At 42.6% G+C, this 26476-nt stretch overlaps 1 protein-coding gene across 1 annotated transcript in view; it reads right to left on the bottom strand.

Annotated features, from left to right (window-relative positions):
• The window catches only part of CPS1 (carbamoyl-phosphate synthase 1), a 134465-nt gene that overhangs the window by 1486 nt on the left and 106503 nt on the right, over positions 1-26476 (bottom strand). Inside the window, exons 28-37 of the mRNA XM_033170879.1 lie at positions 23234-23309; positions 21702-21779; positions 20267-20374; positions 19053-19142; positions 16380-16550; positions 14286-14360; positions 9014-9112; positions 2281-2340; positions 1531-1643; positions 523-652 (exon numbers count right to left, since the gene is read on the bottom strand). Coding sequence (XP_033026770.1) covers positions 523-652; positions 1531-1643; positions 2281-2340; positions 9014-9112; positions 14286-14360; positions 16380-16550; positions 19053-19142; positions 20267-20374; positions 21702-21779; positions 23234-23309 — 1000 coding nt within the window. The remainder of the gene's footprint in view (positions 1-522; positions 653-1530; positions 1644-2280; positions 2341-9013; positions 9113-14285; positions 14361-16379; positions 16551-19052; positions 19143-20266; positions 20375-21701; positions 21780-23233; positions 23310-26476) is intronic.

Raw genomic sequence — 26476 nt, 5'->3', positions numbered from 1 at the left:
AGGAGAACATCAGAGCAACAGATAAGGAAGTCAGGCAAAGGAGGAAACTTCCTGCTCTCTGCTCATGCTGTTGCTGCTACTTCTGCCACCTCCTCACATAACATTGTCTTGTTTTAATCTTACAACAGCCCCACATCATTTCCTCCGCACTGCAGATAGCAGGCTGAGTTTCAGGAACAGAGGCTTTTGCCTAAAGCTAGCTAGTGAGTTTACCACAGAGATTAGATCTGAACTACTAACCTCTGGACTGCACTAGCTTTCATGTATATGGATTTGCTGAAAACCAGCAACCCGGCTTTCATTAGAGAATTGGCCTTAGAACTGCAACAGAGACACAAGAAAGACGTGCTGCCGATGAAGTACAACACAGATGACAGGAAATGTCTTAAATCAGTGAGCTGGATGAAGCTTAAAATAGTTGGCTTTCAAACATTAATTAGGGCCTTAAAATGGGCCTTAACCTCAGTCATGCAAAAACAACAAAAAACCTATTGTGAGAAATGGTGGGCAATATACTGGTACCTGCAAATTAGTGAGGAGAGAGAGACCACTGTCAACAGCTGTCCTGCGGATCACGTAATTGTCATGGACAAACTTTGTGTTGTTATTGGGAAGGTTAATTACCAAGTCTATGCTCCCATCTTTTATGAGCCTGAAATGAAAGGCACAAGATATTCGTGTAAAAATAAAAGATAATGAAGTCCAGCAAAGCAAAATAACATATTTCCACTGCCTCCCTCCAATATTCCATCAGCACAAAACTTTGTATTCTGTAGGTATTTTACATCTCTAAAGCTTGGTCCAAAGGCATTAAAACACCTTGAAGCTACCTGACTACAATTCTGGTGAAGATATTCAAACTTAAAAGCAAACACAAGCACAACAGTGCGTAGAATATACGAAAGATGCATGGAGTCTTCTGGACCATATTCAGCTCCGCACAGGATTGTGCTTCCACAGCCACTACCAGCTCAGCAGCAGCTTAAGCTAAACTAATCCATGTGATCAGGATGCCAGATACGAATCGGGATGAAGTTAAAATGCCTGCAAAGCCAACAGGAGCTGGAGGCATTCAGGGTTCCTGCAGGTCCTGATCCCCCTCTCTCCATCTTATTTTTTTTGGCTTTAAACTACACAGGACCCCACACAATGGCTGGCTGTAATACATTCGTTTGGAAACAGTGCTCCTCCTGTCATCTATGTGCAGTGGATAAAATAGATTTTCCTGATATAACAAATGAATTACAGCCAGGCTATATTCCAGCTTCCTCACTTGTGCTGATAACTTCACATCACTCTAAGAAGAGTTGTGATGTCACAAAAACTTGCTTTTCCATGCTTATACAGTTCACACCAGTTGAACCCTGGGCTGGGTAGGCCAGCGAGCCAGCTGGACTACCGTCAGACAACAGAGGGAAGGTCAATTTCCCAGCTGAAAGTGGGACAACGGGCCCAAAAAGAACATGTCCAGAAGCCCAAGATTATTGTCTCAGATTGCCCCCCTTGCTGCAAATTTGCTGAAAGTCTTACTGTTGGATTGAAAGGAGTGTGGGGTTCATGTTTTCCTGTGATGGCCACGCAACTGGAGACACGGGAATACCGTTGGCATTGAGCCACTGAGAAGTTGCTTCTGTAGCATAAAGCTGCAAAGCAATAAAAAGACATTTGTGTTATATAATTCATAAAAACAGGTCTTCATCTTAGCAGTTCTGTATGTGGCCAACTAAAATAAAGAAAATGCTTCCTACTGACTTTCAGTAACATCACGGGGGGCTAATAAACTTACTTAGGCATATGTGAACGGCAGTTTTCTCTTTAAATGCCCATGTTAAAAAAGAAGATTCTTGTAAGGCTATACCACAGACCTAAGTCTGTCTGGTACTGTATATTGGACACTGACCACCGTGGGAAAACTTGGTAACTTATGCCTAGTGATTTCTGTTATGCATGGAGCTTAGAGAGCCAGCAGCAAGCAGGAGACTTTGGACCATTCTAAACTTGGTCTCCTCATGTGTACATCACCTGCTGGACTCATTTTCAAAAGAAATAATGGGTCTCAAAATATTATTGAAACTGGGGCGTTACCAAAGGCATGTGTCTGCTGCCCTGTGAATGTTTCTCTTGGTAGCATCTGGTAAACTAAAATTTTACCAGAATTTTTTTATCGGAAAAAATGTGTCTGACAGAACATCATCTCATTGCAAGCTTCCTACCCCGTGAATGGCAGCCAAAGAAGTGCAGCAGGCACTGAAAATTTTCACTCTCTCACACACAAAATACCTTAAAACCTTGACTATGGAGCTGCTCTGCTTCATGGAGGAATTTGGGACGGAAGGAAGGCTGAAAGAACAATGGAGAAAGTGGGTCTCAAAGCCATGTTTTGCGCAGCAACATCCCTTTCCCACAGATGTGAAAGTGTTTGCAGAGTGGATATTTCACAAGATGCAGTAAAGCTCTGCTATTATAGTGGGTCATGTAGTAAAGCTCTGTGTTAGTCTTGGACATCTCCCTCTTCTTAAAAGTGAATGTCACAGAAAGCTATAAAGGGCATGAGCTTTATTGCAATTGGCAAGTTATTGTAGATTAACAAGCTTCAAAGGCACTGTTTGCCACAGAACTGAAGTCCATATCTCATCAATAAGCTGGATTCCCCAGGGTCTTAACACAGCGCACTGCCTTTCAGGGTTTTATAGCAGGGGAGAAGGATTACTAGACTACTGTGTGTCAAATTCAGCAACCAGAGAAACAAAATTTGCAAGCAGGGCAACGTAAGCCATTTGGGCATGCTTGTTTACAGGCTTATTAACAAGCTTTGCTTAGTCACATTGTGTGTGTGTGTATATACAATTTAGAATTTTGTATCCTGATTTTTACGAGGTATATGGGTAAACAGAGGAGAGTGGGCTAGTTGTGTGAGGGCAGGGGCATGAGAACAGGGAATCATTTTGAGTAAAAAGCCTCTTCCATCTACCCAGACATTAAACCTGGGCAGGATTCTCTCCACCATCATTGCAGGGGGTTGGACTAGATGACCTTTGGGTACCTTCCAACTCTTAAGATTCTATATGATCATGAGAAATGGAAACTTGTTTTTTCTTTTAAATGAAAGTTGATAACTAAAGGAGGCTGAAGAATGAACTGGATCCTGAATTGGAAGCTGTATTGTAGAAAAGCTTTTTGAAACAATATTTTCTGAGGGATTTCTTCTTCATGGACTTTAGAAAGTTTCTGCCACCATGCATGAAGCCCAGTGTTTGTTCTCTTCCCCAGAACTGCGGTGCAAACTTCCTGGGGGTTCCAGCTCTGAACACAACAACCATTCTTTAGCTACCCACACGAAGCGCTGTTGCTTTCACTCTTGCTGCGAAGCCAGCAGCGATAGAGGGGCAGAGAGTGGTGGAGGAGGATGGCAAAGATGGAGGCAGAGCTGGTAATTGGATGAAATGCATGCATAGAAATGCCCGCCTTCCACAAAAAGTCCTCCACTCAAAATAAAATGAAGACAGGAACTATATAATTTTACAACCTAGTTATGATTCAATGAATCCAGCTTGCAGCTTAGAAATAGCATTCCAATAAAAAAAATTTGTTATACTGTGGAAAATTTAGCATTGGCCAGTTGGAATGCAGCAGATGTTATCATTGTTATTAATTTTTATTTATTAATGTTTATTGCATTTCTATACCGCCCTACCCCCAGAGGTCTCAGGGTGCTTCACAGATGTTGTCCTTCAAGTGGAAAGTGCTTTCCATGTGTTAATCTACAACGTCTTTTGACCAATAAAGAGTCGGGATTTGTTTTTTCAAGCTAGCGCTATGGATTCTCTGGTTCTGGGAGAGGTCACACTGACCGAACAACCCTGAAGAGTAGAGCAAGGAGTTTGTGATGGAGAGTCAAGCCATAGCTTCAAGGTCCACAGGCACTGGAAAGAACTTCATGGGAAAAACCATTTCTGCTCTCTACATTAAGTGGAAAATACAAATATCCAACATGACAGGCTTGGCAGCTTCCCTGCTATGGAATCGCTGTGCCTTCTGGTCAGGGGTGTTGGCTTTCACAACAGTATTATAAACTTTTATCAAACATGTACTGAACACTTGTGACACATAAAACAGGCTCTCCTCGAAAAGAAATTACAGCTGTCAACATTCATCTGAGCTGCCCTAGATGTAAAAGCTGATTGAAAGTACCTGAGCAAGAAACCATTCGCTACTAAAAACCACGAAGCACAAGCTTGCTTATTTACAGCAAGCTATCAGGGTTCAGTTTTGAAATGGATTTTCTCATTTCTTTCAAAATGTTTCTCACACTGTTACATAATTAGCCTTTAAAAGCAGACACGTGTCCTCAGATGATTTTAAAATTTTTATTTTTTATGGACCAATGCCAGTTCAATTCAAGCTAAAAGTAGCAGAGAATATCTCCCCCTGATGCATTGGTTAAGAATTTTATTAGATTCAGAATACAAAGCAATTTTTGAGCTAAGATGAATGTGGGATCAGGCAGGCCTGAACGGTACTCTAAATAGTTCTGACGCAAGAAAGTCCTCATTCTACACTCAGATTAAATCTACACAAATTAGCCAGTAACTGCCTACATGCACACTGAACAAATCTGTTTTCAAATCATTTAAATGTTTTGGCGAGCCTTAAGGGCTCAACTATGTGGTACACAAGCAACAAATGTTTGGGTCTCCCAATTTAATTTTCTTCTTTTAAAAGCAGCTGTTGGAGCCCCAGATTGGATCAGCGCTGTGGCACAGAAGGAGGGAGAGGGAGCTGACCCATTCCTTCTGCACTTCAGTCCCCAATGCAGATTCCCCCGCAGGGCTGCTAGCTATGGAGAAGAAAACACACCAGCACAATATGGCACTGCAGGGGTGATTTGGAAAGAGGCACACCAGAAAGACTCTAATGTGCAAAGTGTACCTGCCGCATCCCATAATATATGGTTGCGTTTTCTTATTGACATTAGCATCTTTCAGCCTCTCTTCCACTTCCAGTGCTTGCATGAATATTGATATTCTTGCTTACATTTGCATTTCCCACCAATAAAAAAGAATAAAAGGACATCTGAAGGGCCCCAAACATTATTTTTTTTTAAAGGAAAGAGGCTGTGGCACGGGGAGAAATACTGAGCCAATCCCCATCCAACTCCTATGCTGCAGCTCTGACCCAAATTGGGGCTCCAACAGCTGCTTTCAGACAAAGAAAATTATGCTGGGAAAGGATTTATAACCAAGGCATCTTCACCAGCCATTGTTTTTAATCTAGAAAGTTGTTTTCTGGGTACCTAATTCTGCAACAGTATAATGGTGTTCACAGCTCTGGATCCTTCTCTTTGGCAGTGGACTCAGGCTACCACTCTCAAATGCATAGTTCAAAGTAAGGAAATTAAATAGGACATTTCCTGAGCATTTCAATCTATTCTGGCTTCTGTTTATATCCCACCTTTCATTATAGAATTCTGGACAATACACATGTACACACACACACACTATAGCATACCTGCAATTCACAGCATGTCCCCAGCAAGTTGCACTCTCCAACCAGGGGTAAGTCATTGCATGCAAATGTTTGCTGGGTTTTGGTTGAGAAGTTGCTAAAAGAGGTAAGCTGAAGCAGGCTAGGTTTTGGTGAAATCTTTTTTTTTTTGTAGTAATACTACTTGTGCACCATGCTAGCAGCTACTGAATAACCTGTACAAGTGCACACTGGCCAGCTATTATAATAAAAACCCATCACAATGGAAGGACAGTTCCTGGGAAGTACATAGCACGCATGCTGGAGGGGAGAGGAGCAGTTGCTCAGTTCCACGTGTGAGCAGTTCACAGGTAGGATTGCACAGCCACCATAAATGTTAACGTGATAAGTGTATTTAAGGACCAGGCGCTTAGTCTGCGCTGCTCTTCCCTCCAGAGGAATGCAAGAGTCCAAAGGCCACTGAGAACATCCCACCGCTCAGGGAAGAGAGACAGCACTAAGACCAAGTGCCCTGGTGAATTCACAGACACTCAGAATACAAGAAATTGGTCTCTGTTATCTGGACCTAAAAATAAAGCACTCATTGAATGCTCTCAGCATTTTATGATGCTCAGCATTTCTGCACCACAGCTGTAAGACAGATGCACTTCTTCCAACAAGCATTACTAAATAGCCCAATCAGGAAAGGGAATTAAAAGAGTCATTCATCTAATGTTGTTTAATAGAAAATGCAAGGTTCCAGCCAAAAATCACTCCATTAGTATTGTCGGTCTCTTCCCCCCACCCCGCCCTCAAAACCTTCAAAATGGAATCATCAGAACCTTCTGGTGCAAATCAGCACCATTATTGTCATTTTATGAGACATAGTGTTGCCCCTGACCAGTTCAATAATTCAAGGGCACTATTTGTATTTAAGAGGGACGCGGGTGGCGCTGCGGTCTAAACCACTGAGCCTAGGGCTTGCTGATCAGAAGGTCAGCGGTTTGAATCCCCTGGACAGGGTGAGCTTCTGTTGCTCGGTCCCTTGCTCCTGCCCACCTAGCAGTTCGAAAGCACGTCAAAGTGCAAGTAGATAAATAGGTACCGTTCCAGCAGGAAGGTAAACAGCGTTTCCGTGTGGTGCTCTGGTTCGCCAGAAGCGGCTTAAGTCATGCTGGCCACATGACCCGGAAGCTGTCAGCTCCCTCAGCCTATAGAGCGAGATGAGCGCGCAACCCCAAAGTTGTCCGTGACTGGACCTAACGGTCAGGGGTACCTTTACCTTTATTTGTATTTAATGCAACTGAATTTGCAAGCATATTGGAAAGTGGGGAGGGGCAGTCTGGTGGGTTTGCCCTGAGTAAGCATTTGCAGAAGCCACCACTGTGCCTGACCCAGCAAAGGCAAGGCCTCGGGAGCATTTCCCACTCAGGCTGCTCTTGAGGAGGGTTGACATGGCCTGGACTAAGTTGTTTTCCAACACTGGCACCTTGGGGTGAAGGTAATAAATAAATCACCGCAAGACTTACAACAGCTGAACTACTGCTCTTTGGGATGTGTTCAAGAAGGTGACTGAGAGGGGAGCAAGGAAACACCATGGATTTACCAGAGGCCAATAACAGGGCTGAACAAGCTGTTCCATACAATTCCTGCCCATCGATGTGGCCGCAGTAACAGGAGTAGGCCATGCCAGATGAGGTAGACACCTTGAGGCAGCTTCCTCTACCTACCTCCATCAAGGTAGCTTCTGATAAGTCAACTAAACTCCCTATTCCACACCCAACCGCCTAATACAGCAGGCAATTCACGATGGGAGCCCATTGGTACCTCTCATCCTGGCATTTGCACACCCTCCCCATGCCCAATAAGCCAATCTAAAATATCCTTGGCGCAAGAAAAATGCCACAGATCTGTTTAGTCCGTTTGCAGCCCTTGAGACCAGGCAGTGTCTCAAAGTCTTCTCAAAGGGACATAGAGCTTCAGTAATCAGAACCTTTTGTTCTGCTTATATTGTTCCGTGTGTTAGTGGCGTTGTAGCTTTCCATTCATTCATTCAGCCTTTATTGGCACAATGGGTGTTGTAGCTGACAGGGTGCTTGGTCTTCTGCCAGCTGATAAGGTGCCCCTGTTTCCTGTAAATTCTACTGAACATCCCATTTCCCTTCTAAATTATGCCTGGATTATTTTGCTTTAAGAAGAAACAGTTTGCATCCTTATTCAAATTGGATTTCCTCCCTTTTTTTGAGGTTTCCAGGCCCACAGACACACACAAACCCCCCTGTCACTGAGCAATTAAACCAAGAGGGACAGATGCATGAAAAAGAAAATCAGCGAGTTAATAAATGAAGCTGACACTTTATTTCCACTTCCCATGACCCGATGACTCTTCAAGACCTACACTTTCAGCACAGAAAACATATGCAGTGCTCATTAATCACTAGCCAGGGATTTTCCAAAAGGGCATGCAGTTTGACTGAGCATCTACTTACAGGTCAAGTATTGCACCTTCACAATGATTTATATACCACTATATTATTGGGATGGCATCATCTGCTCAGCAGAGCACACTATAACATATGGGCACAGCCCTGCAGCTTGTAGGAGTATGGATATCTACCCCACTCTAAAGTGTTGAACAGTGAAGAACCACACCCGTTTGCATCAAGGCTGGCAGTAGAATTCATTTTAGATGTGTAATAGTAGCTGAGTAATGTCAAGTTCTCTTCAAGGCACCCCCGCTGCCATGTCGGTATTGCCTCCCCCCCACCCCACGTGGTAATTTTCGCACTAAGACCTGCTTTCTGTGGTTGAAACTTGTGGGCCCAATTCCCACACCCTGTCTCAGCGCCTGTAATAATCATTCACAGACTGGAAAGTCGGCATTGTTTTTAATTATTTTCTTATTGACTTTATGCAGGGTGTAAGCTTATTACAAGCACAGCGGGGGAATTGCAAAAGGCCATCAATAGTTTTTATGAGACCCCAAGCGTTTTCTAATCTCAGATGTAGTGACTGATCATTTGGGGGAACAGACACACAGGCCTTGTGGAGATTTATGAATGTATCATACTTCTGTGTCTCCTACTTGTAATTACCCCGAGGCACTTAAGGAGCATTGCAGGAGGAGGGGGTGGCGGGGAGGGAAGTCTCCTTGAATTTATCTCTTTGTTTTTGGTCGGACTCCTTTTATTGTCCTGAAATGAAGGCCTGACTTCGAACTTCAAATGCATCAAAGGGGTGAAACTCAACGTAGCGCTATGCCGATAGATCCACCAGGACAAGCATTGAGGCTTGCCAAACAGCCCAATCCCCTCTCCTCTCCTCTCCTCTCTGGGGGTTCTCCCGCCCCAACCCCTGCCAATTTTAAGAGGCAGGGGCAGGAGAGGTGGGGTGGGGAGAGCAAGTGCAAGTCCCTTGAGAGGGCTTCCACGTCCATTTGAATCGTGCAACCTGAATTTTCCAGCATGTAACTGAACTCCACCAGAAAATAGCAAGAGTCTAGAAATGACCTTGGAGAGTTCCCATGCATTTCCTGCACTATCAAACTCACCTGGATTCCAAGCAGAATTCCCTTCTGTGGCAGCTTAAACCCAGTAGACAGCATTGCTTTAAGGAAGGCAGAGTGGATATTCTCCCCAAAGCAGGCCACCTAGACAGTGGAAAGGTTAGAGGAGAGAAAGGAAAGGGAAAAGGGGATTACTGCTGGACTATGGACAAAATGAGTACCCATTTGAAGAAAAGGGAAGAAGTGTTCTTCTCCAAGGAATCCTAGCCTCCCCTCTTTCAACAGTTCTTCCTCTCTTTGTTAGGAGCCAGCAGGGAAATGGCAGATCAGCACAGACAAATCTTATATTTTAATTAAGCAATAATGAAGGAATAAGCAATGCTTTACTCTCAAATAGCACACCATGGAGCAACATAAATGGATCCTGCTATGAATTATGTGGATGCCAAACACAGCTTCTGGTTCACACAGTATGCATGTGTTCTGCAAAATGTTCATAATACTTAATGCTTAAATAACAGCAAGGGTTATAAACGCTACCCTGGGCCCATCAATGAATGCTACAGCTTGCAGTGGGAATGCACAGTTGCTTAGCATGAGTTTCTAGGCATTTCCTGAGGATTTGTGAAACCATTCAGAGTATTTAAGTACACAGATTTTGACTGGAACACAGCCCACAGCAAGGAACATCTGGATACTACATAGTTTTGCAGGCCATTTTCTAAAGTTTGATAAAACATGGGATAAGGATTAGTCTGCCAGATTAAAGTAGTGCAGGGCTGGTGCTAAGAACTAGGAACATACAGGTGCCAGAGGGCAGTGAATGTAGAGTGGATAGTTGCTGGGCAAAACTAAGGTCGAGGGGTATGGCTTTCCCCTTCAAAACCTGCACTGATGAAAGCACCAGCTGCTTACCAGGAAGCAACTAAAGGTAAGGTGGTCTCCTTTAAGACCACATTTTAATGTCTCAGAGACCTCCTAGGTGTAATAATAAGTACCGTAAGCATTTCTCCAACTTGTTTGGCCTCACAATGTCTCTGCCATGAGGTGTTTTGGCTGTGAGCCCTGGAAGACCTGCTCCCTGCCTTGCAGGCCTTTCCCCCGCTGGCCTGGGAGGGTGAGACTGACTCCAGCTGCAAAAGCTGTGGCTGCTGGAAAGGCTTGAGGCAGCCCCAAAATTCTGGGTTTGGTGGGTACACCTATGGCCCCCTGGTATCAGTATCAGTTTGGGGAGAGGCACAAAACGTGGGGTTTGTGGTACAAAACAAACATAAAACGTTGGCATCTGTTTGAAGGGGATCAGACAAAGTTGGATTTTTGGGCGCCAGCTTGTAACCCAGGGCTGAGTGTCAATTACTTAGTTTGGGGGGCAGCACAAAACACAAGCTTTGTGGCATAAAAAGCACAAAACAAGCACACAACTTTGGCATCAGTTTAGGGCATATCTGTCAACTTTTTCCTAAGGGAAATTCCCTTATTCCGAATAGGATTCCTCGCAAGAAAACGGAAAAGTTGACAGCTATGGTTTAGGGGGATCCAAGATTTTGGGGTTACACCTCATCAAGCTCCAGGTCACCAAGCCTCAGCTTCCACAGCCGCCACCATAAGCCACCATTGGCAGGATTGGCAGTAACAGCAGCAGATGAGTTCTAAGCTTATGATAATATTGCACTCTTCTTAATTACACTGTTTTAAATGTGCATTTTATATTTTTCTTTAGTAATGCTTTATTTTGTAATGATATATATATATATATATATATATATATATATATATATATATATATATTGAGAGAGACAGTGTGTATGTGTGTTAATGTTGCTTCATTAAGTATGCATTCTGTAGTTGACCTCCTTCGTAATCTTTTGTTTTGAAATCTTTAAGATAATATTTTCGTTTCCTGTTAATTATTTTGCTTTGAATGTATACTTTACATCTGACTTTCTTCTAGATTGTTTCATTTGATTTTTTAGTGTAGGTTGTAAACCGCTTTGAGTTTATTTCTTTGAAATATATAGCAGTACAGAAATGAAATGAATAATAATAATAATCATAATAATACAGTAATAATATTTACAAATACAGATGCTGAAGCAGTAGTACGGGGGTAGTGCAGAAGCAACACAGGAAATACTAAGTTCAGGATTTCGAACGAAGAAACAAACAATGGAGCAAAGGCTTCTCCTTAGGAATTATGTTTGCAAACATGCTTGCCAGTTTCTCCCTCACATGCACATTCACTTTCTCTCCCAGGCTCCACCAAGGCAAAATAATTCCACCTTGGACACGACTTCAATTCAAAGTGATAAAAAAACGAGCTTAATGGCCCATTAGTAAACCATTAATCTGTCACTCGCTATCAGCTAGTAGGGTATGCAAAACCCCAAAGAGGCGGATCAACATGAATTCAACAATATTATGAGCCTGAATATAATTAACCATAACAATTGCATTCTCTTCTACCCATCATTCCAGGTAGCAATAGCTAAATTGTGCACATGGGGAAGGGAAACATCATCTCAAAAGTATTGGAGTTCTTTTACCGGCAATCATATCAGCGATTGGAAATTCAAATTTAAATCAAAATTTATTCCACATACTTTGCTATATATAGTGACAGCATAGTCACATGGACAGTAACTTCTGTGTGTATTTAAAATGCATTTGGAGAATAAGTGGCTGTTTTACCAGTAGAGTTATGACCCTCCGTTCACTGGTAAGAAAGACCTTCACTACTCGTCTGTTTTATGGCAATTGTGAATATGGATCTTTCAAAGTCATAAAAGTTAATAATCTCTCATTTATGACTAAAATATTCTCTCTCTCCATCTAACATGCGGAAAACTAATCCTCACCCCTTGGCTAAACTACTGTTCTTTTTTTTTTTGTTTCTCAAGATGTCAACTCCTTTCAGAAAGTTAGAAGGACAATCAGACTATTTCAACCAATTTGCTGCAGTTAAGGGTTTGACTACAATTGGAAGAGCAGAATAATATATTTTTAAAAATCTCTGAAAGGAGCAGAAGTGAATAAAATATTCCAGTAATATATTTGCAATACTCTGCATGAAATATATCATATACCACATAGATACTATATGTCAAAATTGAACACTTATTATCCTATTCATCATATTTATTTTGTAATTATTGGGAATAAATCCATTGCATTCATCAGGATTTACTCCTGGGTTATAGAATAGGGCTGCATATGCCCCAGATTAATTTGAGGTGCTTGTGCATACAAATGTTTAGGATCACAAAGGTCTACATGGACACCCTTCATTTCCATTTAAAATACAATTCCCCTTTATTTTTAACACCTCAGCCGTGCCTACTGGCTATAATATGCATGTAAATTTAATTGCCCAATCTAGAATGATTATAAATAGAAGGGAACTTGAGGTCCCCTTGTCTAATCTCCTACTCCTACCCATGGGTAGGCTTAACTGTGGGTAACATGAGAGTGGGTAAAATGGAAACTCTCTCTCTCTTGAGCCTACGGGTCTGTGTGCTCACATGCATACAAGCACATAGATCTCTACCTTTCACCCACAAGTCTGCCATCTTGTTCCCCTCTGAAGACGCCCATGTGCAGTTTCCAATTTTTCCACACCACAGCCTCAAGTAGAATTTGTGATTCCGTGATCTAGTTCAGATTCTGGCACCGCAGGGAGTTGGACCAGAAGACCCTTGGGGGTCCCTTCCAACTCCACAATTCCATGATTCTATAGGAACCAAAGGTGTAAATCAGATGGACAACCAAATGTTGATGCTGTCCAGCCACTCCATTGCTTTCAATGCAAGGCATATTTGATTACACACTTGGGTACGTAATGATGATTCTTCACCCCCCACCCAACTACCATGGACAAGAGCAGCCATGTTTCCCCCTCTGAACTACCTTGCAAAAGGATTCACACATCTAGCCACTTACAGCTTCCTCCCCCCCCCCCCCCAATGGAAAATGAAACTGCAATTTCCAGGTCAGGCTCTGAACCTGTTGAGATTTGGCAGCATCCCTAGATGGATCAAATTTATGATCTCCACTTCTAGGTGACCTGATAAACTGGTCATCCTAGGAAGCCAGGGGGGAAACAGCTGCTAGTGCTGGCCAGCATTACACCCTTCGCAGTTCTGGTGTACAGAAAGTTTACTAGGAGGAGGCTGGCATGCATGGCTCAAGCAATGCATACTTAGTGCTATAGAATAAACGCCTTAAGGCACCTATAATAAAGGAACACGCAGTGGATTCCTTCCTTCCTCTCCTAGGATATGTTAATTAGAGTGAAGCTGGGGGAACTATCCAGAGACGGTATTATATCTGCAGCCATTCAGGATTCGAAGAGTCCTACCTGGAGTTCTTTCCCTGCATTACACATCATGATGGTAACCAAGCAACCATAAAAAACATCACCCCAGGTATGTGTTACCCTGACGTAACTTCCCAGTTCCAAAAAAGACCAAAAGATTCCTGTTTTGAAGCCTAGTGTTGTTTCTGTGACGCTGCATTAATGAGGATTTTGAAGGTTGCATATACTTGTCTGTCAGGAGCTAGCTAGGTATTTCATAAAATGTACTCTCTGTCACTCCGAAATATTTACCAGAACCTGACAGCTCTCTGTGAGGAAAAACAAACAGGGAGTTCATGCCTTTGCAATGACCATCACAAGTAGATAGGACTCAGACACAAATGAAGAGGGACATCCAGTGGTCAAAAAAAGTTACTTTCTGCAGATAATCAGTTTGGTTTCCTTTATAAGAAAGGTTAGGTGTCTTTGCACTGGGTGGGGGGAAATGGCTTCCAAGGTCTACATTGCTTGTCCCCCCTACCCTACCCTGAAGACAATTAACAATTTAAGTACAGGTAACTCGCAACTTATGCGCATTAAACTTTTATGCATTCAGCTTCAAATGCTTCGCAAACCCTTTAAACAAAAAAATTAGCAAAAATTAGAAAAGAGGCAGGCATGGGGGGGGGGGGACTTTGGCAACCCCACCTGCCATTGCACCCAATGTGTTTTGACTACAGTATATGCAATTTTGGCTTTATGTGCTCTTCCCGGAATGTAACCCCCACATAAATTGAGAGTCGCCTGTACAGTAAAGATATCATTAGCGTGGTGTCTTTTAAAAATGACCTACTCTCCAGTAAGAATCAGATCGTGGAAGCGCTGACTCAAGAGAGATCCTGGCCAGTAGAGTGAGTCAGCTGCCTTAAATGAACAACAGCTGAGGAGCTAGGAGGGACGCAATCTGAAGTCATATTTGAGGTAGAACTGTATTGACGTTATGAGATAACATCTAAAAATTAGTACCTCCCCAGTGGATGCCATTTCACATCGGAGAATAGGATCAACATCTCTCAGACGGGGCCAAGAGAACATTGGAGCCTAGAAAAAGAGAAAGAGAGAATAAATTGCTGCTCCGCTAAAATTGTGACACCAGCCATCGCCCAACCTGTTGCGATGACAGGTACGAAACTAAGTGCTCAAGAATTATGTTTGTGGCAGAAATAGTAATTGTTTTTCTGTGGCTTGCACATTCTGTGACCCAACAACCCAAGCACAGTCCATGGGTGTGCCAGTGTGGCCAGCCACATGACTGACCACTCTGCCATCCCAGCAAAAACATGGGGAAGAAACGCACAGACTCTGGCAGACTACGATTCATATCTGCTTGGTCTGCATTTATACTGGTAGGTTGTAAATTTTGGAGACCTGTTCTTGGAGACTATTCATATTATGCGTACATGCTTAAAACATTTAGTACCATGTGGGTTGTTCAATGTGGGGGGAAATTAAATGCCATGCACTTCTATAACCCTAGGCTGAAATAATGGTATCTGAAAATATTTCTAGTGTAATAATAATAATAATAATAATAATAATAATAATAATAATAATAATATATTATTTATACCCCGCCCATCTGGCTGGGTCTCCCCGGCCACTCTGGGCGGCCTCCAACAAACATTAAAATACAATACAAAGTCACAAATTAAAAACTTCCCTAAACAGGGCTGCCTTCAGGTATTTTCTAAATGACAGGTAGTTGTTTATCTCTCTGACCCCTGATGGGAGGGCGTTCCACAGGGCGGGCGCCACTACCGAGAAGGCCCTCTGCCTGGTTCCCTGTAGCTTTGCTTCACATAGTGAGGGAACCGCCAGAAGGCCCTCAGTGCTCGATCTCAGTGTCCGGGCTAAACGGTGGGGGTGGAGACGCTCCTACTGTAAGCTATGTAATAAATATTTAAGCCTAAGGGTAAAATTGCTCTAGTTGCAGAGGGCAAGTGTGCCAGAACCCCTTCTGCCGATCTTAGCACCTAAATGGGTCTGCAGGGAAGGAGGCAGCCTTTGAGGTATTGGGGGCCTCAGTCATTTAGCGCTTTAAACACTGAGCACTTTGAAGTGAGCCCAGAAATGAACTGGCAGACAGTGAGGCTGTTTTAAAATAGGAGTTATGTGGACTCTGAAGTGAACAGCAGCCAGTAAGCTGGCTGCTGCATTTTGGACCAACTAAAGTTTATGAGTCATCTCCAAGGACAGCCAGGGACCCTCCTCTGTTCACCAAGACATTTATACAAATACCCACAATTTTTCTTGCAGCCTTGTTCCCTAAGCTTGTCCAGTTATGCTTCTTTAGTGACAGGGTGGAAAACAGAGATGGACGGGGACAGACAATCCAACCCAGAGAAGCGGTTGTGATGGGTCCTCCTGTCTTGTGGCTGTGATGGAGACGCAGGGAAGCCTCCACCTCTTTGGCTTTTGACAAGTTTGGCTTGTGGCCAGATGTTTTGGGCTAACTTTTTAAATGGGAGAGCAAAAGTTCAAAGGAAGGCAGTATCAGGGTGTTGGTCTGGGGCACTTCAGGAGAAGGTAAAACTCATTAATAATAATGTGCTTAATATTTAAAAGGTTCTGTCAATCCCAAAGTGCCTGTTGAGATACTTCTAATTATTTCTGACATTTTAATAATCATACTTGCCATAGGCACGTAAAAGCATTTTGTTGCCCCCTAGATAGACAAATCCTGTGGTTGTGACTTCCATACAAATAACTAAAGTGAAACACAAACATACAACAAAACTTATTTTGGAGTGGGAATAACCAGAAAGAAAGGGTCCAAAACTATGAAAACCAAGGCTAACCGCTTCTAGATACAGCCTCTGCATACGATATAACGCTGCCAATATGCAAGAGTCATCCACTTTTGATGTTTCTAACTTTTAATTCCAACCTTCACTCCCCCCCTTTCTTTTTGCCCATTGCATTCTCATCAAAAAGTGGGGATATTTAACCCATTTCTCTTGCCAATATAACCCCTTTCCCTCCCCCCCCTTCTCCATCAAATGAATGGGCAATCAGAGCTGAACATATCACATGAAGCCTTAACTGCTTCTTCTGGCTTACCTTAATGCCCACGTAGTCTGAAGGAATCATGGGTTTTGCCAGCGCAGGAAGGGTGGACTCGTGGACTTGCTCCCCGGTCATCACTTTAGTGGCCACATCAATGAAATCAAGACCAAGAGATTTGGACACAAATGGGAAAGAGCGTGAAGCTCGCAGGTTGCACTCTATCACCTGAGGATGAGGAAGGGAAAGCACCTTTTAACCCCGCGCCCTCGTTGTGAGGAAAAACAAATGCCTTCCTTGTAGTGTTAGCCACTGGCGAGCCTATAGGCGCAAAACGTTTATGGAACTTAGACCTCAATTTCCCACCATCTGAATAAGAGAGTGAATAGAAATGACCACCTGCTATACTCAAAGCAGATATAGGCAGTAGCAAGAGGAAAGGCCTAGTAGAGTCTCAACACTTTCTGAGATCACATATTTTAAAGTCAGGCAATCTATATCATTTCTTTCAGACCATGTTTTGCAGGACGGGCAACATTTCCCATAACTGAACACTGCAGGCCCATGAAGCTAAATGGTGTTATTCTGCGGGCACTTTCAGGGGGAGCCACAAGAGAAGAGTATGTAAGAGTCAACAGGGCAAGTGTGGCACATTTAAGAGTGACAAGACACTACCAATGGGCAATAACGATACAGGAGGGATGGCGAAGGGGAAACAAAGGATCTGTGGACAGGAAAGAATTAGACTGAAACCGTAAGGGGATTGTTTCATGTTATGTTGGGCCTCGTGATTTTTCACTCTGAATTCCCAGCTCACATCAGAGAAGCAGGATAGGCTTTCATGAGAGTAGCTATGCTCCTTTATTGTAAGTACTGGTATATGAAAGAAAGTTGCATACAGGCTTTAAAACAGTGTGCTGTATTACAGCACCTGCACAGAGAAAATGGTGCCACGCTCCTACTGTTGTAAGGAGGAAAGGGAAATGGTCAGATTTATCCTAAGACTTTTTAAAAAAACTTGTAGGATTTGGGGCCATCCATAGTGTGAGTCTTTGAAGAGCATGAACAGTGGCTGAATTGCCCTTCTAGCCTTCAGAGAAGACTTGCTTGGACTGGGGGTGGGGACGACGACAAACAATAAACTTTAAAAAAATGTATATAGCAGCTTCAGGGGGCCCTGTAGAAGATCAGGAGACAACATTTGATCTTCTCCCCTGCCCTGCTTCACAGTGGTCCCAACTCAAGTTCCTTCCCTACAATGCTGTCCCCACTGGCCTCCAATGAGTTTTACCTCCAGGTGCAAATAGTAGCTTCCTGAAGGAGGGAGGGTTTTCAACAATGCACCAAGAAGTAAAAGGGTTAAACTCTCACTCCCACCTCCTGCAGTCCAAATATTGCACTCCATCCCCCACTGCCAGCTGCAATTACCGGTAATATTTTTTTAAAAAACTGCCCATGCTAATTGCATCCATGCAATTAATGTCTTTCTTAGTTTGATCCTGAAGTGCTGCAATAGCTGAGGCTGAGGGCCAGGACTAAGTTTAGGTACAGTGGTGCCTCGCAAGACGAAATTAATTCGTTCCACGAGTTGTTTTGTTTTGCGATAATTTCGTCTTGCGAAGCACAGTTTCCCATAGGAATGCATTGAAATTTAATTAATGCATTCCTATGGGCAAAGAAAGTCCATGAAAAAAGTCCAGGGGAGCCAGAGGGAGGGAAGGGCGGCGGAGCTGTGCCTGAGGGAGCAGCGCCTGGCCATCCCGGCAGCAGCAGCAGTGACTCCCAGCTCCACATCTGCCGGGCTGCCCGGCACTCTCATCAGGGACCTGCTTCTTCCTCCTCAGCCACCGCCGCATCCCCTCCGACCTGGGAAGGGGGAGCCGGAGGGAGGGAGGGAGGGAGGGAAGGGCGGCCACCCCGGCAACAGCAGCAGCAGCGACTCCCAGCTCTTCTCCCTGCTTCTCCCTTGCGCTTCGGCTTACAGTGGTACCATGCAAGACGAATGCCTCATTTTGCGAGTCACGGCCATAGAAAATTTCGTTTTGCGAGTCACCTAAAAAAATCGCAAAACCCTTTCGTCTAGCGAGTTTTTCATTGCGCGAAGCATTCGTCTTGCCAGGTACCACTGTACTAGATTTTTTTTACATGGGGGCGAGAGCTCTATGAAAATGTCACCCTTTCAGTAAAACTGCTTTGAAGGCACACCGTCTTCCTATGTTTTCTTCTATCCCTCTGCCTTCCGTTTTGCTCTCTAGCTATCCATAATGACCGTGGAAAGCAAAATAGGTAAGTATTGTAGACTCAAACTTGCGCTGTGCTAATAGGATGAGTCTCGTATAACATTCTTACCAATCTTATTTAGTGCTGATCTGATTTAAGCCCAGTGCTGAGCTAACACACTTGCTGACAGACGGCAATTCTACAGAGCTTGCTTTATCCTCAAATTACTGCATTGTGTGGGCAGACAAGAGTTCTTTTCTCAAAATTGTATCACAGAGCACCTTATAAAGTGGTGAATGGCAGAGTATCAGTGGTACAAAGACCCATGTAGCAGCAAACAAGGCAGATATTATGTGCCTAGCACTGTCCCACACAGTGCAGCAAACAGCGGCAACAGCCTTGGTGATTTTTCGCCCGGTGGGCATCAATAGAAAGAGGGCTTTTGAAGGAGAGTTCCCTCTTTATTATGATGATGAGCCACTTTGTACACTGAGCTAAAATGGATCTCACCAAGACATCATTCCCCCGGATGAGGAACTGAACATTGAATGGTCCAGAGATAGCAAAGGCATCTGCAATCTTCCTGGCTGCAATTTTCACCTGAGAAAACAGAAGAAAGCACGTGTTTACTCAGACAACCTCATGCCCCCCAAAGTAAAACAACTACCACTGCAGCAACAACCTGAGAACCTGGAATTGGACAGCCACCGCTCCCTTGAACATCTTGCAAATAAGTGCTGGCTCTTCACTGTCAGAACTGCCACAAAACAGGCCTGAGAATGAGCTCCAAGTTGCGTTTCCAGGCCTGCTTCATCGCCCCCTACCTCCAGAGCAAATAAAGGAAGCAGCCAGATACGCAACATGGAGGACCAGTAGGTCTCCCCATTACTTATGGATCAAGACAATGCAAATAATTTATCTCTGAAACAAAACAAAACAAAATCCTTCCAGTAGCACCTTAGAGACCAACCAAGTTTGTTCTTGGTATGAGCTTTTGTGTGCATTCAGATACACTGAAACAGAAGTCACCAAACCCTTATAACACCCACCCACCCCACTCACACAGGAAACCAAAGATCACCACAGCCAACCACAAATGAACAATCACACCCTACGCCAATCCCGACCTCTCTCACCGCCAAAGAAGCACAAGTGAACAACAGAGAACCTACACAAACAACGCTGACACCAAACCCAACGTATATTAAGTAAAATAGAAACATCGCCACCCCACCTTACCCATCTCCCCATCACACCCACCTCTTTCTCCCTAATGTCTCAACAACCAAAACTGATTTGTAAAAAATGTTACATGGGAAAAATACGAGAGAGACATCTCGTATTGTAAATCAAGAAAATCTTTAATAAAATAAAAATAAAAAATATATAGTGAGAGAGTGGGGAGGGGTGTTACTCAGAAGGGTGGTGGGAATGGGTGATTGGCTGATAGGTGTGGAAAACCTGTTGACGACTGAATGTATCTCTGAGTTAACTTGCTTGCCCTGAGGCAGAACACATATTGGATTGCTGCAGCGCCTTGGCACAGAACATATACACTAGTCATTTCCTCTCTTTTTAAAAGAAACTCTGTGAGAGCTACCAAATTCCACTCTGGAGGCCATAATTGTTTTCAGTGTGTCTCTAAAGGGTTTATTAGTATAGTTAATGGTGTCCACGGTCTAATACTGCCCGTTACCATTAAAACAAAACAAAACCACGCTGACCTTCTCCAAGGCTCCTTGGCTAATCGTTTGTGCAGGGAACATCAACGTAGCATCTCCAGAGTGAACGCCAGCATCTTCCACATGCTCAGAAACAGCATGACAGATAACCTGCTCAAAAAACGAGCCAGTAAAAGTGTTAGTATGTAATAGCAAACTGGTAGCTAAAATGGCTGTGAGCCAGAGCTATGCCAGCACTTCGTGGTTAAATAAGCTGTACAATATTGAAAACTTGCTATTTGCTAACGACTGTTGTCCCCAAATATCTTTCTCTCTTCACTTACTAGCCTTCTTCTAATTTAACAGTCCAATTCTATACATTTCTACTCAAAAGCAAACCTGCTGAATTCATTGGACTTACAGCCAGGTATGTATGTAGAAGAAGAAGAAGAAGAAGAAGAAGAAGAAGAAGAAGAAGAAGAAGAAGAAGAAGGAGTGTTTGGATTTGGTATCCCGCTTTATCACTACCCGAAGGAGTCTCAAAGCGGCTAACATTCTCCTTTCCCTTCCTCCCCCACAACAAACACTCTGTGAGGTGAGTGGGGCTGAGAGACTTCAGAGAAGTGTGACTAGCCCAAGGTCACCCAGCAGCTGCATGTGGAGGAGCGGAGATGCGAACCCGGTTCACCAGATTACGAGTCTACCGCTCTTAACCACTACACCACAATGGCTCTCAGTGTACAGTGCTGCAACCTATTATCCTTCTAAATATTTTCTTTTAGTTAGGTCCAAGCTATCTGAAAGATTGTATTCCCTCATATGAACTTACCTGGAATGTTAGGTCCTCAACTCCTGCTCTATTTTATAGGGTTTTTGTAAGGACTACAAAGTACCTCAAACACAGTATACGAACGAATACTTATTATTTTTATTTATTTCTATTTGTTATGCCAGGCTGTTTCACACTATGGTGATGCTTGCAGTGGATGCCAGGAATTAGAGATCTAATGTACCATGGCATAATGGAGCCCCGTTCCAGATCCATCACAAAATTCAGCTAACATTTATCAAACTCTCAGGGGCAATCTAAGAAGATATCCTCTGCTAGCCTGTCCTGGAGGAAAGTATGTTTGAACTGATGAGTGTGCTATACTGTATCTTGTTTCACGCTTTGGCCTGGTTGGAATGGGTCCCTGAATTCTGATAATGCATTTTGCTTGCGTAGATGGAGATTAGAGAGGCATGTGCAGTTGTACATAGTAATGAGCTTATTGTCCATGTATTGCTCCACCTACTTTTGCCTCTGGCCCCGCCCACCTCTGGTATGTGGTCCCTGAAAGGTTTCCCAGAAGAGAATGTTGCCCCCATTGTGAAAACGGGCTCCGCATCCCTGATCTAGAACTTGGAATGAAACCTTTGGCAAGCTGCTTTAATATTCCTTCTGTAAATCCTGGGAAGGATTTCTTTTTAAAGCATTATTTAAGGAAGAAGTTTGTACCTTTCCATTCTTTGCAACAGCATCCATTTCCACTTCCCGAGCTCCTTCAATGAATTTTGTCAGCACAACAGGGTGTTCCTATTGATATCACAAAGAAGAAAGAAAAATATACACCCTGTATGACTGTGATTTGGCACTGTGTTAGTAACTGGCATGAATTCTAGTATTTGAAATATTTCAGTAGAAAGAAAGGATGAGGGGTGGGGAGAAAGAGAGAGAGAGAATCATTGTAACAGAATCAGACTTAGCAAGTTTGCAGCCCCCTCTTGGCTATGGAGTTGACATTTGGAAATGAACTGAAAATTGCCATAATGATTTGCAGCCTACATGGCATAAGAGAAGCTGCTGGCTGGGCTCGCTTTTGGAAACCGAGCTTCTTCTGAGAATGTGAAAATCCAGTCCAGAAAATGGAAGAGTCTCTAAATGGAAAAAACCATGAGCTCTATCTCAGCTTAAGCGTTAGGAAACCCGCACTGATTGGGTAGGGTTAAAGTTGTTGCAAATGTTTGTAGTTTAGAAAAGTTAAATAAAGTTGTGGCCCTCCAACAAGCACATTCTGGGGAGTGTGAGTAATGGAGGCTGCTTCTCCTGCATATGCAAAATGAATTATTATTACTCGGGAGTCATGCGCGATTAAAGAACATTAGCAGGAAAGATCCACAGACTGGCTTAAGAACTTTCATATAATTTCAATATGTTGTCTGAAAACAAACTCCTTAATCTTCCTTTCTTCACGCCTCTTCTACAGCTTCATCCTGTACTGCACATCACTACCAATGGCAGTTACAGACGCAAGTCAGCAGAACGTATAATTGTTTAATGCTGCACATAATGATTGCTCAGGATCTGTTTCCTGGGCACTGCCGTATGCTATTAATTCTCCTTAAAATTACAGACTACACTTTTCTTACTCCAACTGAACATCACCCGGCACACCAATCAAACTTATTTCCCATGAAAAGTACAAAATAAAAACACCCAACACCATTTTGTGCTGGATCTTCTGAAATACTTTCACTGGAAAATTGTGACTGTCATCATTCACACTGCAATCTCTTTAGGCCAATAGTGACAGCAGGTTAATGCTAAATGGAATGGCGCTCTTCCTTGGGCCAAAGGAAACACAGGCAGCACAAAGCAATGGAGTTAAAAGTTGCATTTATTTTCATTTTTAAAAAATAAAATAAAAATGAAGCCATGAAATTCAATTAACTAATAGGAGTATAAGCAAAGTTCACCTGATCTGGAAATTTTATAACAACAACAACAACAACAACAACAACAAACATGCATGTGCATACACACTACTACTACTACGAATTTACAAACGCCTTAATCTTTTACTGTTACTATTAGAAATCAGAGGCACCTTTGTAATAAAGAATGTTCTAAGTATCAAACAAGTTCCCAAATTAAAAGTGTAGGAACATGCAAGACTTCGTGTGGAGAAGCAAATTTAATCATATTCAAGTTCCCTAAAACAAATAAAAATCAAATGAGTGGAGGGAAATGAGGACAGTGTTGTATAATACCTGTGAAACTCTGGTTGCCTCTGCCAAGAACTTTTTCATCTCTTTTTCTGTATGGACTACATTCATTGCTGAGCCACTATGAAGAAAGAGGGGGAGGGAAAGGTTAAAGATACTGTCGCATCACACTTTTCAGCTTCAGAAACTGTCTTCTGAATGTGGGGTTTGGTTGGCTATAATATATGTGAAACACAATAGTTCAGGTACACTGGAAAAAACAGGTAGGTGTGGATTCAGTTTACCCCACCTCCCCACAAGCCATGTATGCATTCTCTTTATGCAGTCGCTTTGTTATTTTCTTTTATTAAAATACATTCTAAAATCCTCAACATAGTGATTTTCAGCCATGGTTTGCACTCTTGCCACATGGAGCGCCTTCAGAAGAAGAATATTTTTTAATGGGAAAAGTCATCATGAGATTCCACCTTGAAAATATCCATGTAAAGAGGGTATGAGCTTCCTGTTCAGAAACAAGGACGAAGCCATTATTCAAATGCATGCTCTATCCTGAGTTATCTAGCTAAAGCATACGATCTCTGTGACATTGCATGGTATTCTCACACATTGCCTGGGGCCAACCCAGCAATATTTTTGATTTTCACAAACCCATAGATCTTGACATTTGGCCTGAAAGAGACAGCCCAGGCCTAGGTTTGTTTTAGTTTGTTTTAAACTATGGTTCAATGCAATGTGTGAACCAGGTCATCAACTAATAGTCTGTCTAGGTGAACTGTTCATAGAGCATGCCCTTGTCTTTTAAAAAATTTCTTCCACACCATCAGAATGATTCCTACTCTTTTTGAAGGATAAGACCAGATTTTGTTATCTGCACCATTTTGGGGTGATGTTCTAAGGATCTTCGGCTCCTGGAACATCACAAAACCTCCCTTCCCTGTTTTGGTATTCAACCAGTAAAAACCTGACTTATGTCCAGGTGCCTTTTCATTAAAATAATTTTACCCTTGATATTCCAGAATTCTCTAATTATTCTGCCTATAAAAACCTGGTTTATGAGTGTGTGTGCGTAGTTTTCTTTACTTTTTTGTTTTTAATCACTTCACCCTTTGCATTCTGAAATTCTTTAAATTGTTCTGTCAGTAAAAATCTGACTCTTGCAATTTCCCACCTCCTGCCTTGATGCTTAACCCCAGAATTTCATAGAATCATAGAGTTGGAAGGGACCACGAGGACCATTGCTTGAACCCACAATCCCAAGATTAAGTGTCTCATGCTCCACCAACTGAATAATAATAATAATAATAATAATAATAATAATAATAATAATAATAATAATAAATTATTTCTACCCCACCCATCTGGCTGGCTTTCCCCAGCCACTCTGGGCGGCTTCCAACAGAAGATTAAAAATACATTAAAACATCAATCATTAAAAACTTCCCTAAACAGCTCCAATACCACCTGATCTCTGGTCTGAAGTGACTCAGAAGTGGCACAAAACAGGTGTTGCTCAAGCACCATATGAAACAGCAGGAATACACCCAATACCTTCCACACTACTGAACATATAGCAGGATCATACCGGATCTTCCTTCAAACATTGCAGTCTTGTGCCTATGTTATTCTGGAATAACAAGCAGAAGGAAACGCCGCCGCCGCCACTGTGTGGAATGATGCAGGAAAATCCAAAAAGATCCAAGTGCTGCAAAATCCCTGTCCAGAAGAGCCCAAAGATGGCAAATGGCTAACCTATTTGTGGAACATCTTTTTTTTTTTTCCTTAAGAGAAATTGGTGTTTGAAATGCTTTTGGAATCGGATACAGTTTTATCTATGCAGCTGGTACTGTTGCTGTATCATACCAAAATTTTAATCACTATGCTGCATCAGTTCTTGTATAGTACGGTACTTCATATTATGGAATCTCTAGTTACTTTTTATTAAACATTCTACTGGAACTAATGAGGACGAAACCATTAAAGCTATGTGGAAGTTATTCCATGTGCCAATTACCTTCAAAAGAAGAGTAAACCTCCTTTTGCAAGATGTCCCTGTCTTTCTAAACAAAAGATCAGCACTTCAGAACAGATCAAAGAATTCCTTATAGGCTTGAGAATCCTGTGGATTGCTTTAAAAAACCCCATTCAAAAGAGGTTTTAATTGAATTATTTAACGATAACTCACAGTTAATCATATCACGAAGGCCTTTTGCACTTATCAGAATCCCGCCCCCTGCTTAAACATTCTTTCCGCTTCCTTCAGTGCCAGGGTTGCATCCCTCAGATGGATAGTTTGCTTCTCTTTTATTATCGGAAGGCTTCAACTCAATTTCCATCTGCACTTGCGAACTGTGCTCAGCAAACTCTATTTCTCTTCCCACCCTCTCATCTGTGAATAAGCACTTTGCCACATTAAGCTTCGTTGAGGGAGTATTTAGAACATCTCTGCGCATTGATTCAGCTCATTCCCAGCTCTCTTTGTTTTGTTTTGTCAGCCATATCCTGAAAGAAAATTAGCTGCCATGGCACAATACTTGACATAAAACTCTTACAGGTGAAAGAGAATTTCACATTGAAACTGTAGATATGGTCAACACAACACAGGTATGCCTATATTTCTCAATAACTGAAAAAAATGAGGCTGGCAAGATGTGTGCTGTGGCATCCTTAGGGTCATTCCTAGTGTACCATTACTCCGAGGGGTCCTCTCCGCATCTTATAATTGAATAATATGCAACAATAAATGTTAGAAATTTGGACAATGCTGGCATTTAATGGTAATTTGTTAGGTTCCAGGAGGACAACAGCCTCTCTGGCATGCCGTTGGGCTACCGCTAGACCAGGTCCACTTGTGGTGTGCCAACCACTGCTTAGACCGTTATCTAAGCAAAACTAGTCTATTTGTAAGGAGGGTTGTCTCCACCCTTTGGAGCCTTTGTCTTGTAATTGTTTCACATGGTATATGCCTTATATTTTGTTATACAAGAAATTCTCTACTGATCACTATAGGAGTGGAAAATACGCGGTATCCAATTCCAAAAGGTCAAATTCTATTTATCAAACCAGTGGTGGATGCTAGAGATATAAGCTATAGGATGCAAACTTCCATGCATGTCAAAGATGACAGTGTTAACTACAGGATGACTCCACTAGAAAGAAAGCAGGCACCAACTTTGCTACAGTTTTAGCACATGCTGTAAACCCGGGAACTGATTATGTTCTACTTCAGCCCAACTCAAACCCAAGATCTGCTGGGGTGAATTTGGGCCTATGCCATCCTAGTTCTGCCAG

The sequence above is a fragment of the Lacerta agilis genome, chromosome 1 (genome assembly GCF_009819535.1).
Source record: "Lacerta agilis isolate rLacAgi1 chromosome 1, rLacAgi1.pri, whole genome shotgun sequence".
NCBI lineage: Eukaryota > Metazoa > Chordata > Lepidosauria > Squamata > Lacertidae > Lacerta > Lacerta agilis.
The sequence above is the reverse complement of the archived record's forward strand: the minus strand, read 5'-3'. Positions and strand labels throughout refer to the sequence as shown.